The following is a 13,126-nucleotide window of genomic DNA, read 5'->3' on the forward strand; positions in this document are numbered from 1 at the left end:
AGTGATGTATGGAAATTGCAGGAAACCATGGACAGAATTGGAACATCCCAGGTGGTAGCAACGAAAAAGACGAGGATGATGTGGAAGATATTAAAGTTGGGGAGGATGAAATAATAGACGATGTACCCGTGTAGCAACGAGGATTAGGATGATGTGGAAGATATTAAGTCGGGAAGGACAACATGATAGATGATGTACTCGGGGTAGGAACAATGAGGAGAAGGATAATGTGGAAAACATTGGGGAGGACGACATAATAGACGATGTACTCGGTGTTGCAACAACGAAGATGAGGATGATGTGGAAGATACTAAGTTGGGGGGGACAACATGATAGATGACATAATCGGGGTAGCAACAATGAGGACAAGGATAATGTGGAAGATATTAACATTGGGGTGGACGACATAATATACGATGTACTCGGCGTTGCAACAATGAAGATGAGGATGATGTGGAAGATACTAAGTTGGGGAGGACAACGTAATAGATGATGTACTCGGGGTAGCAACAATGAGGACAAGGATAATGTGGAAGATATTATCGTTGGGGTGGACGACATAATATACGATGTACTCGGCGTTGCAACAACGAGGATGAGGATGATGTGGAAGATATTAAGTTGAGGAAGGCAACATGATAGATGATGTACTTGGGGTAGCAACAATGAGGACAAGGATAATGCGGAAGATATTAACGTTGGGGAGAATGACATAATAGACGATGTGCTCTGCATTGCAATAACGAGGATGAGGATGGTGTGGAAGATATTAATGTTGGGGCGGATGACATGATAGACGATGTACTCGGTGTAGCAACGAGTATAATGATAACATGGAAGATATTAATGTTGGAGAGGACAACATGATAGACAATGTACACGTGAAGCAACAACGAGGACAAGGTTAATGTGGAAGATATTAACGCTGGGGAGGATGACATGATAGACGACGTGCTCGACGCTGTCGAAGACAATGGGCGCAGGGGCGAGGAACCCGAAAAACCTGAAGCCAATGTTGCAAGTCCAAACCCGAAGCTGTGCAGTAGAAGAAGTAAGTACATATTTAGCACTATGCTTTTGTGTTTGAATCTGTCCTGATTTGTGATACTAGTTTTATTCTTCTTGCTTTTTTAAAATATTGTTTTGTGTTCTAAAGTCGTACCAATGGGTTCCACACACTCTTGTTACTTTTTCACAGTTTTCATAGAATTGGTGGGATGCTTAGTCACTAAGTTTGTCTCGACCATGACTTAGTAAAATCCCCCCTGATTTCAGTTCATGACATCAGAACAGAACATACTTATGTGGCCATCTCTTTCTCTATTGAATATTATTCGTCTTTTTCTTTTTCTTTTTCTTTTTGCTTGGATTTATTGAAGATTAGTTGTAATTGACCTTTATAAACTTTTGATTAACCATCACTCAAGATTGAATCAAGATATTGAATGACACATTCTTGGATTAATTTATTCCATTTACTTTAGCTTCTTTTTTCCCTTTTTGATATCCATGAAAGAGCTTGGTCCGCGTCCACCTTGACTAATCTACCTAACCCTACTATATTTGCTTGACAAGGAAACATGAAATGCGCTTGGACCTGTTAGTGTCCACCTCGACTAATCTACCTAACCTTACTATATTTGCTTGACAAGGAAACATCCTGGAATGCGCTTGGACCTGTTAGCGCCCACCTTGACTAATCTACCTAATCCTACTATATTTGCTTGACAAGAAAACGTCTTAGGATGCGCTTTGATCTATTAGCGTCCACCTCGACTAATCAGTCTAACCCTACTATATTTGCTTAACAAAGAAACACTCGGGATGCGCTTGGACTTGTTAGCGCCCACCTCAACTAATTTGCCTAACCCTACTATATTTGCTTGACAAGAAAACATCCCGGGATGCGCTTGGTCTTGTTAGTGCCCACCTCGACTAATCTGCCTAACCCTACTATATTTGCTTGACAAGATAACATCCCGGGATGCGCTTGGTCTTGTTAGTGCCCACCTCGACTAATCTGCCTAACCCTACTATATTTGCTTAACAAGGAAACATCCCGGGATGCGCTTGGACCTGTTAGCGCCCACCTCAACTAATTTGTCAAACCCTACTATATTTGCTTGACAAGGAAACATCTCGGGATGCTAAATTTTAAGTGATCATCATGAATTGAACTCATCTCTTTAACTAAAGGTCTGGTAGTTAATGCTCTATGAATTATTGTTTTCTTAGGAAGAGCATGTTCAGCTAAATATGGTAGTACTACAGCACCTTACTTTATAAGCTTCAGTTTATTGATCATATGGGATAGTTGCAATGCTCTTGATTATCTTTAGATAAAGTGCTTTTTAACTAATTAAAACCAAATTTGCATCAAATTTGAGCTCAATAATAGAAAGAAATTGTTAAGTATTTTTGTTTGAGGTAATTATGAACAAGAAAAAAAAAAAAAAAAGGGAAATAGAAGATAGAGTCAGAAACTTTTACTTTTGACACAATGTGGCTTTAGTTGAGCATTAAGCAAAGTATCCAAAGCCACGCACATTCTCACTGCAAGCTATCTCTCTCTCTCTCTGTCTGTCTCTTTCCCTGTCTAGAAAACCCGAAGGATTCACTGAAACAGGAAGACCAGAGCTTAATCAACCATGGAGGAGATGACGTCACGGCCTAATGTGAACTCCCGCAATAACCCCCTGCAACGTCCTCTTCCACCGCCACCGTCGAGAGTAAGAGCGGTTGCAAGCAACAACAATCACCGTCCTCTTCCACCGCCACCGTCAAGAGCTCCCTTTAATGTCCAACACGACACTCACCGTTCTCCTCTTCCTTCAATGCCACCGTCCAGGCCGAATTCCGAGTCTCAGAATGCTCGCTTTCCGTCTCCGCCCTCGTCGCCACCGTTATCTCGTCGGCAGCATTTTGGTTACGACACGACGTCGTCTTCCTCATCGGCTTCCTTCCGAGGCTGTTGCTGCTGCCTCTGCCTCCTCTTCTCCTTCATCGCTCTCCTCGCTCTCGCGATCGTCCTCGTCGTCGTTCTCGCTGTCAAGCCTAAGAAGCCTCAATTCGATCTCCAGCGAGTCGGTGTTCAATATATGGGGATAACCACTCCGAATCTCTTCTCCTTATCCTCCGCCGATTCACAGACCGTGACAACGCCGACGCCGACAACGACAACGACCTCCGCAGCGCTATCGCTCAACATTCGATTGCTGTTCACGGCAGTGAATCCAAACAAGGTCGGAATCAAATACGGGAATTCAAGGTTCACAGTGATGTACCGCGGGATTCCGCTAGGAAAAGCAATAGTGCCTGGATTTTACCAAGAGGCGCACAGCCAGAGAGAAGTGGAGGCAATGATCGCCGTCGATCGAGTGAATCTCCTTCAGGCAGACGCCGCCGATTTGATCAGAGACGCGTCGTTGAACGATCGTGTGGAGCTGAGGGTTTTGGGCGAAGTTGGCGCCAGGATCCGCGTATTGGAGTTCGATTCCCCCGGCGTTCAGGTCAGTTCCTTTTTCTTCCCATTTCTCCTCTTCTTTTGCACGCATTTTCCTCCCGCTTCGCTTTTTTATTTTTTATTTTAACTTTTTTCAGTTTTAAAATTATAATTTTAACATTTTGTCTATCAAATTTGTGCTTCCTATTTATTTAATTTTTTTTTTTTTTTTAAAAAAAGTATATTTTATATTTTATGATCCATAAATTAGTGGATTAAAGTTTATAATTAAATTAAAATGGTATAATATTTTAATAGAAAAAATAAATGTGAGTTAGGAAGCCGCGCTAATAATAGTAGGGGCAGTGTGTTTTAAGGATTTATTATTATTTATTAAAAAAAAAAAAGCTTCAATTTTTAATTATCCATATAGAAATCATATATGTCAATAGCTCAACTAACATGTATTTTTAATTAAGAAAAATAAAGTTTTCCCTAAAAAAATAAAATTCAAAATTAATTTAATTCAAACCCAAGTAATTAAGTAACTTAAAAAATGATGAAGTAAAAGTATTTTTTGAGGGAATGTTCGAAAATACTTTAAAAAAGAAAAAAAAATCCAACTTTTAATTAGCAAAATAGACAAAATAAAAGAATAAAAAACAGAAGTACAAAAGTCTATATGTGTAGCCCTTCCTAATTTCATTGCCTCAATTAGCTAATACAAAATAATTCTCAATCCCAAAAAAAAAATAGACAAGAATAATTGTGATTTTTTCTTTTAAATTCAATAATTTTTATTCTTGTTTTTTTAAATATATATATATATATTATTAATCATATTTACATTTTGTTTTTCTTCCGTAAAAAAAATAATATTATTATTTGAAAAGAATAAAATTAAAATAAAAAAAGTATTAAAAAGTCAAAGTGATAAAACATTGGGAAACTGCTGCCGAAGAAAACGGTGCCGCTTAGTTGCTTTACGACAAAATGGTGGGGGCCACACCGACCGAATAAAACTGCTTTGTTTTTTTCAACCCTTTCACATTTGGGAGTTTTTATTATTATTTTTTTAAATATTTTATTTAACCTATTTACTTTATCCTTTTACTCATCATGTCTTGTCCCTATTTATCTACCTAATATAATAATAATAATAATATCACCTTTTTTACATACCCATTGTGTTTAATTAGTTTTAACTTTTTTTTTTTTTTTAGTCCGAGATTCAAATTCTCGTACTCCTTTTTAAATATAAGTATATTCCCATTTTACCATTGAATCGTGTCAAGGAATAATGAAAATCATGAAAATATATATTTTTTCTTAAAGAAAGTGTCAAACTCAACTACTAATCATTACTCAGTTTATGTTGCATGATCAAGTTTTATCGTGTTAAGTTCATTACGTTCTTGTGATTTTGTACGAGGTTTTGTTTATGGTTGTGTACGACAGGTGTCGGTGGATTGCTCGATAGTGATAAGTCCAAGGAATCAGTCGTTGACTTCGAAGCAATGTGGATTTGATGGGTTCAGCTTATGATTGTTCTTACTTATTTTCTTCACTCTCTATCTCTGGTCTTTTAATGTCAACAGAGATGGAATGAATGATTTTGAGAGGAAGAAGAAAAATGTACACAAAAAAAAAAAAAAGAAAGAAAAAGTAAGGAGTAAGCAACATCACATGCAAAGAAGTCCTTCAAAAGCAATGCCTTTTGATTCCCAAATTTTAAAACAAAAAGAATTGGGAGAATCTCAAACCTTTATTCTTTTACATTTTCGCAACTTTGTTATCAGATTCAAATTATAAATCTTATCTACGTTGGTTCATCTTCGATAGTTCGTGATTTGATTGAGTTGATTTCGAGTTAGAACAATTGGATTGTCTTGTTTCGTTGTGTGAGACTCCACATCGGTTGGAGAGGACGAGAGTGAAGCATTCTTTTCAAAGATGTGGAAACCTTTCTCTACTAGACGCGTTTTGAAATCGTGAGGTTGATGCAAAGAGGACAATATTTGTTAGTGGTGGGCGTAGTTAGACACTGGGCAGTGATCAGTGATGACACTAGGCCACCAATAGAGTGGATCGTGAGATCCCACATCAATTGGAGAGGAGAACGAAACATTCCTTGTAAAAGTGTGGAAACCTCTCTCAAATAGACGCATTTCAAAACCGTAAGACTAACGACGATACGTAACAGGCTAAAGCAGACAATATTTACTAACGGTGGTATCATAGTCAGACATCGAGTACTGTGCTAACGAGGATGCTGGCCCCCAAAGGAGTAGATTGTGAGATCCCACGTTGGTTGGAGAAGATAACGAAACATTTTTTTATAAGGGTATGAAAACTCCTCTCTAGTAGACGCGTTTTAAGATCGTGAGGTTAACAATTAATCTATAAAGAAACTTTTGGACATAAAAACCAAGACTTTGGGTCTTTTTTACTTTATTGTCCAAGCATTTTAAAGAGAAAAAGAAGGGTAAAAAGGGGATTGTGTTCATTTCTTTGAAAAGTAATGGAGTTTGCACATGTAAGAGCTGTTACAATTGTGACTTTTACATAAATGCCCCCAACAATAACAAACTATTTCACTAAAACCTAACCCTGAAACGACACAAAGAGGAACACAACTAATAGACTCAAATCCACAAGTTAAAAAGAGGCATAAAACAGCTTTGGATACTTTCCTTTATTCACAAGCCAATTTGGTATCAAAGCTACTCAAGCATATTGCAAAGGCTTGAAACGCCGAGAGCGGATATCGGTAGTCCATCGTGAACATGTCTTTACCGACCTTCCCGAACTGTAGGATGATCTTGTCGTGCTCCGGAGGACCTGGTTGAGACGGTGTTGGAGCGCCAGCAGCTGGCTGAGTTGCGGCGATCAACTGAAAGTTCTTCACCGATGCAACGGTTACTCGCCCCCGAAAGTTGAGACACCAACATTGCAGCTGTTCGTGCCATCTTGGTGGCTTGTTTTTAAGAACTAAAGGTCTCATCTTTCCCTCTCCGTCGCTGTCTAATGCTGCTCGGCCGATTTCGGAAAATCTTGCACTACTGAACTCCATGGAATGATCTAGTGTCTTGGAGAACGATGCACTCCGAAACGATTCGTCGAGGGAGTTGGGAGGGAGGAGCACGGGTTGGCCTGGAACTGTACCGCCTGCATCGAGAGCTGCTACTGGTATCGAATGCATTATACAATGCATTCTTCGGGGTCCTCGTGTGCCTAAGACGTTTAGTTCGTAACTTATATGGGCTATGTTGTAACTGCCAGTTGGGACTTTTGGCGAGACCTTTTTCGAGTAAAATCTACGGCTAGTTTTCCCGGGATGAGGGAGCGGAGCAGCGGCATATGGTGGTTGAGTATCATAGACAATGAATTTCGTGCCAAGAAAATTCGACCTGGAAATAAACGTGAATGCTGAATCAGGAAAGAAATATTGACTTTTCACGATCAACCTAAATCTCGACTTCGAAGAAAAGTATTTAAACTCTTACAAATGCAGTTTACGAACTAAAATACGATCCATTGGGATAACGTTCTAACAGAGTTATCGATCGAAATCATTATTTGTCCGTGTATGTGTAATCTCACCTCAGCTTTCCGATGTACGTGCTACTAGATCTCGAAATGTTATCTGCATCCATTGAGATAACGTACTCTGTACTGGTAGTTCTTCGTGTACGCTTAGCAGCAAGAAGAAACTTCCCATTTTCGACGAGCAGAGCTGTACGATCGAGTACCGCAAATTATAAACAGAACGAACTAAACAATAACAGGAACGACGAAGAACAAGACGCAAAATGCAATTCAAAAGCCTAATAATGATCATAAAACATGGTCATTCGTGTTTCAGCAGATTCGTGGGACCTTGGAATGCGTAAAACAAGTATAACATCGACGAACGAGTGAACAGAAGCATGCTACAAAATGATACAAAAGGCGAACCCATTTACTGAGGATTAATAACAAACACGACAGAAAAGCCTTGTCGAGCGAGCGTTTAGTTTAATCAGAAAAACGTTGCTGTCGTAATGCCAAAAATAAGCATATCGAGGTAAGAACGGCACAAACATATTTCTTACCAGGGCTAAGACACAAGTAGAGGTGGTATGTTAGACTGGATTTATCCCTCTTAATGAAGCATTGTACCGACGTATCGCGTGGCCCGGGCTATAAGATTAAAAGGAAGAAAAAAAAAACGTTCAATAAGTACGGAATTTAAAATATTTGGCGTATGAAGTTCTCTTTAGGTATATTAAAAGAACCGTACCTGCTTAAGTGACACAGGGAAGGTAAGCTTGCCACAAATTTCGGGGCCTTTAACGATCTCCATGCACATAACTCTCCAAGAACGACATACCGCAGCACAGGCAACGACGTTCCGTCGTGAAGGCCATGTGCTTTCACTCTCTTCGAGTCTTCGAATGACATCATACAACAGCTCAGGTGGAAGGTTAGCCCAGCAGCCATTCTGAACAACAGGAGGCTGGTCATGTAGATCGTTTAACGACGATGCATTGGACTTTCCTCTATGATGACCACTCAGCTTGACCTCGAAACCCCGTCTAGATAAGCTCCCAATGCTATCCCTCACATCACGAACTATACTTCGGAATGACATTTTACTCAAAACGAACGATGATAAATCTCGATGCCTCTTCAACAATTTCGTGGTAGTTTATATACCGGTTGTCATGTGGCTACGGCTGTGGATGGACACAAAGCAACTCGTAAAGTGGCTAAGAATCTTGTAAATGAAGGCAAAAAGATGGGGAAAAAGAGCAAGAAAAGAGCCAAAAGTGAAAGAAAAGAGATGAGTAATAAAAAAGAAAGGTGCTTTAGAGTGCAACATAAAGTCTAAAGAGGCTAGATTAACAAGCATGATTCAATAAGGCTCTTTAGCTCTAACCTAATTGCTCTATACAATGGCAAGCAAAACTACAACACCAATTCCGAACGGAAAATCTAGCCAAATAACACGTTTTCTATCAGAGCCAGACACTGAGCAATGTGTCATCGAGGAGGTTGAGCCCTGAAGAGGGGGTGGACATGAGACGATGTGCCAACAAGGACGCTGAGGCTTGAAAGGAGTGGATTTGGTGGGGGTCCTACATTGGTTGGAGAAAGGAACGAACCTTTCTATTAGAGCCAGACACCAGGTGATGTGCTAGTGAGGAGGCTGAGCCTTGAAGAGGAGTGGACATGAAGCAATGTGTCAACAAGGACGCTGAGCCCTGAAGGGAGTGGATTTGGTGGGGGTCCAACATCGATGGGAGAAAGGAACGAGTGTCATATGTGTCAGCGAGGAGACTAAGCTCTGAAGAGGGGTGGACATGAGACGATGTGCTAGCAAGGACGCTAGGCCCTGAAGAGGGGTGGATTTGGTGGGGGTCCCACATCGATTGAAGAAAGGAACGAGTGTCAGTGTCCTCACTGGGCACTGAAAAGGGGTGGAAACACCCTTTATAAGGGTGAGGAAATCTCTCCCTAGCAAACACGTTCTATACCCTGAAGGGAAAGCCTAAAGAGGACAATATCTGCTAACGGTGAGCTCGGGCTCTTAAAGAAACTACACAGATCTAACACATGAAAGAAGCTGAATCCATAAGCTTTTCCCCTCACAACCAAGCAGAAAGTGCAGCAAATTACCAACAGAATCACAAAACTTAGTCAAAATTCAACATCTGAAAGCACTTACTAAAAACAAATTAGCAAGAATTAAGAACAACCCATCTTCAAACATCAAGAACAAACGATTAACCCAAAACACAAACCTGTAAAAGAAGCTTCAAGCTCAACCAGTCAGCTAAACTCAGATCAAACACTTTGAACTAAGAACAAACAATGAAAGATCTGCGAGTAAAACAAAGAACAAAGAACAAAGAACAGAGAAATTTCAAGAACCATTTAGAACGGAGAAAAGCCTTGAAAGAAACAGGCATGAGGCATCATTAAAAAAGTCGAAACCCCAACATTTTGGGAGGGAAAATGAAAGGGTTTGAGAATCTGGGAAAATGTTTGGAAAGTAAAAGAAGAACAGAGGTGGGTTTTGAAGAACAAACCTGAATCGAAGCAAAACCCAGAAATGGAAACACAAAGAAGGTAAGATGAAATTAAGGCTTTGGATTTGAACATTTACATGAGACCCTTTATGAGTCATCGTCGTCGTCGTCGTCTGGAGCAATAAAAAGTCCTGTTTCTCTCTCATCTTTCTCTCTCTTGAGCGGACCCCAAAGGGTCATTGAATTTAGCTCATAATCAAGGACCAGGGAGAAATGGGTACACTGGATTCCATTTTCCACCCATTTTCAAGTAATATCTAATGGAAAATTCACAAAAAAAAAAAAAAAAAAAATCTGTTCTTTTTGTTTTGGGTGATTATTGAAAATTGAATTTGAACTCTCTCTCATTTTTTGCAATTAATATAATTCCCACTAACAATTCATCACCATTTCGCCCTTTGACTTTTTCCTTTATATTGTCTGATGACGAGGAAAATAAATTGTTCATTGGAGGGTTTTGATCCTCTGCGGTCGTTCCTATTGTATGTCCCCTCTCACTTAGGTCAATTGTACTTTCCATTACTTCCTTCCTTCCTTCCTCCCTCTCCCATGTGATTTTATTCCTTTTCCCTTTTCTTTTATTTATATATATTTATATTTATAAATAATTAATTGATTTTTAATAATTTCATTTCTTAAAATTGAATTCACGTTTTTTTTTTTTTTTAAATTATAACACCGTACTTAGAATTAAAATCAAGTGAAACACGAAGCCTATGTTATAACACGTGAATGAAATTAGAATTAAAATCAAGTGAAACACGAAGCCTATGTTATAACACGTGAATGAAAAACTTACGTCTAGGTCAATATTCAGATCGAGACTCTGCTGGATCTTGAATTTATCTATGACTTTTGTATGGATGTTGTTCGAGACTCGAGTTTATCTAAGGAATACCATTTTCATTGTTTTACCTACATCAAGCTCGAGACATACGATTTTTTGTATAGTAATGCATCGTAGTTACCCTTTTTTTAAAAGTCAAAAGTCAAAACCGTCAAAATAGAATTAAAAAATTACAAAAAGTGACCAAATGCCTTTTGAATTTCTTTTTTTGGTTAAAAAAGGAGAAAAATCCACAAAATTCAACCATAATTTCCATTGAAAAAAAAAACATTAATTACCATTTCATTTCTTATTTTATATATTTAAAATTTTAAATATTTGGAAAGTCAGCCAATAATCCGGGTCGGGTTATTCGAGTATCGGGTCGGGTTGATATGATTGATCCGTTAGGTTTGAGTTTGACTTTGACCATAATAAAGGAGCTGCCACGCTAACGCAACGATTGGTCCGTGGAAAATCAGGCAACTTCCGAGAACCTCAAATATTTATTATTATTATTAATAATATTATTATTATTATTTATTACTGCTTTTATCATTATTAATATTTAATGATACATCATAAATAAATATTATATAACATTTTCTTACACATTTTATTTGCTTTACGTCTTTATCTCAACCTAATTCAATTTCACAACAATTTTCAAAATCAAATAATATAATTTTAACAATATTATATAAATAATACTTAAAAATATAACTATCAATATCCAATAATATTTTAATTATCATTTTAAATATTAATCATTTAATCATTTGACTCTTAATTTTAAAATATATACATAATAATACATAAAACTTACATATTTAATTAACTTTATATTTTTATATTATTTTTCATTTAATAAAGTTATTTTTTTAATTAAAAAATTTTAATATAATTTTTAACTTTATATTTTTATATTATTTTTCATTTAATAAAGTTATTTTTTTAATTAAAAAATTTTAATATAATTTTTAAAAGAATATAAACGCTCAAAAAAAACAAATAGTTATCAAACCAGACTTAAACATACTAAATAGAAACACAGAAGAAACACAGAACAATACACACAGAAGAAACACAGAACAATACACACAGAAGAAACACAGAACAATACACACAGAATTTAGAGTTTTACAAACAGACCATGATTATTAAGAAACGAGAAACATTAATTTATAATTATATTTCCTTATTTATTTCTCTTCTCAGTTGCTTTTAAGTAATAATATCTTCGTCTTCAAATTTAGTACCTGAAAATACATTTCATCTCATTTAATAAAGTTATATAAATAAAAATATTTATAATGAGTGATTAAGAAATTCAAACATGTCCAACCTTAAGAAAAGACATACTATTAGTTTGATTGGCGCTCAGAACCTTAAGAAAAGACATACTATTAGTTTGATTGGCGCTCAGAACCTTAAGAAAAGACATACTATTAGAAGATATTGTCTTCTTTGGGCTTTCCCTTTCGAGTTTCCTCTTAGGGCTTTAAAACATGTCTGCTAGGGAAAGGTTTCCACACCCTTATAAATGGTGATTTGTTCCCCTCCCTAAGCAATGTGGAACATCATAAGCCCGATCCCTAAGCAATGTGGAACATCATAAGCCCGACATTTGGAACTGGAAGCCCGACACTTGGAATTTAAATGGTGATTTGTTCCCCTCCCTAAGCAATGTGGAACATCATAAGCCCGATCCCTAAGCAATGTGGAACATCATAAGCCCGACATTTGGAACTGGAAGCCCGACACTTGGAATTTAAATGGTGATTTGTTCCCCTCCCTAAGCAATGTGGAACATCATAAGCCCGATCCCTAAGCAATGTGGAACATCATAAGCCCGACATTTGGAACTGGAAGCCCGACACTTGGAATTTAAATGGTGATTTGTTCCCCTCCCTAAGCAATGTGGAACATCATAAGCCCGATCCCTAAGCAATGTGGAACATCATAAGCCCGACATTTGGAACTGGAAGCCCGACACTTGGAATTGGATGATCTTAATCTCTAACCTTATGACAATAAAACTAATATATGTATTTAACTAGTTGAACTCCGCTATTTACATTAAGATAAGGTTAAGGAAATTTAAAAATTAAATTAAATTATAAAAAATAATTTGAATACCTGGACCGCATTTAATCCTGCACTTGCCCTCACAACGCTGCATCAGCCTCGCTGCACCATAGCCAACTTTTTGTTACTTATTTTATTTATTTATTATTTATTTTACAATACTTTTTGTTACTTATTTTTAGGTCATATAATTTATTTAATTACTAAATGAATTATTTGATAATAATCTAAATAAATAAAAATAAGTGTAAAATCTAGGGTTCTTTTTTTAGGTTAATTTAGCCCTAATTTTAACAGATTCGTAAACTAATTTCTGAAATTACATACAAAGGAAAAACGCAGAGATCTTCAGAATCGCTAAGAGAAACAAATTAGGGTTTCAATTGGAAGAAGGAAGAATTTTAGAGAGGAAATCGGAAGATGAAAAATACTCACTGTCTTTCTGGACACAGGCGGTGAAGCAGCCGTCGATGCAGTCTGCGGCGTCGGCTGAAACCGTCATCGCTGCCGCAGAAAGTAGGATGAAGCACAGAATCGCCACCCCCGTCGCCGCCGTAGATTTCTTCATCGCCGCCCCTGTTTCAGATCTGATCTTTCGGTTCGTTTGTTTCTGCGCATACGATACAGGAAATGATGTTTATGAATGAAGTTCTTGGAATCCCCGGCTAAATATCGGCCACGTGGCAAAAAATAAAA

At 37.6% G+C, this 13,126-nt stretch overlaps 3 protein-coding genes across 3 annotated transcripts; 1 reads left to right on the top strand and 2 right to left on the bottom strand.

Moving 5' to 3' along the window:
- The first annotated feature begins 2,648 nt into the window (after positions 1 to 2,648).
- Positions 2,649 to 5,107, top strand: LOC111781071 (uncharacterized). Its single transcript, XM_087118817.1, has 2 exons — positions 2,649 to 3,509; positions 4,901 to 5,107. The coding sequence occupies exons 1-2, from the start codon at positions 2,649 to 2,651 to the stop codon at positions 4,985 to 4,987; spliced, it is 948 nt and encodes a 315-aa protein (XP_086974943.1). The 3' UTR covers positions 4,988 to 5,107.
- An 819-nt stretch (positions 5,108 to 5,926) lies between these two features.
- LOC111776672 (tubby-like F-box protein 8) lies at positions 5,927 to 9,735 on the bottom strand. The gene is made up of 6 exons (XM_023656003.2): positions 9,517 to 9,735; positions 9,229 to 9,307; positions 7,725 to 8,160; positions 7,537 to 7,624; positions 7,046 to 7,178; positions 5,927 to 6,852 (listed from the first exon to the last, which is right to left on the bottom strand). Exons 3-6 carry the CDS (start codon positions 8,073 to 8,075, stop codon positions 6,138 to 6,140), a joined length of 1,287 nt encoding a protein of 428 aa, XP_023511771.2. The 5' UTR covers positions 8,076 to 8,160; positions 9,229 to 9,307; positions 9,517 to 9,735; the 3' UTR covers positions 5,927 to 6,137.
- A 1,786-nt stretch (positions 9,736 to 11,521) lies between these two features.
- On the bottom strand, positions 11,522 to 13,069 carry LOC111806026 (thionin-like protein). The gene is made up of 3 exons (XM_087122024.1): positions 12,866 to 13,069; positions 12,482 to 12,532; positions 11,522 to 11,601 (listed from the first exon to the last, which is right to left on the bottom strand). The coding sequence occupies exons 1-3, from the start codon at positions 12,996 to 12,998 to the stop codon at positions 11,567 to 11,569; spliced, it is 219 nt and encodes a 72-aa protein (XP_086978150.1). The 5' UTR covers positions 12,999 to 13,069; the 3' UTR covers positions 11,522 to 11,566.
- Between the last annotated feature and the right edge of the window lie 57 nt (positions 13,070 to 13,126).

This window comes from Cucurbita pepo, chromosome 1 (genome assembly GCF_057944985.1).
Source record: "Cucurbita pepo subsp. pepo isolate OVF chromosome 1, ASM5794498v1, whole genome shotgun sequence".
Classification (NCBI taxonomy): domain Eukaryota; kingdom Viridiplantae; phylum Streptophyta; class Magnoliopsida; order Cucurbitales; family Cucurbitaceae; genus Cucurbita; species Cucurbita pepo.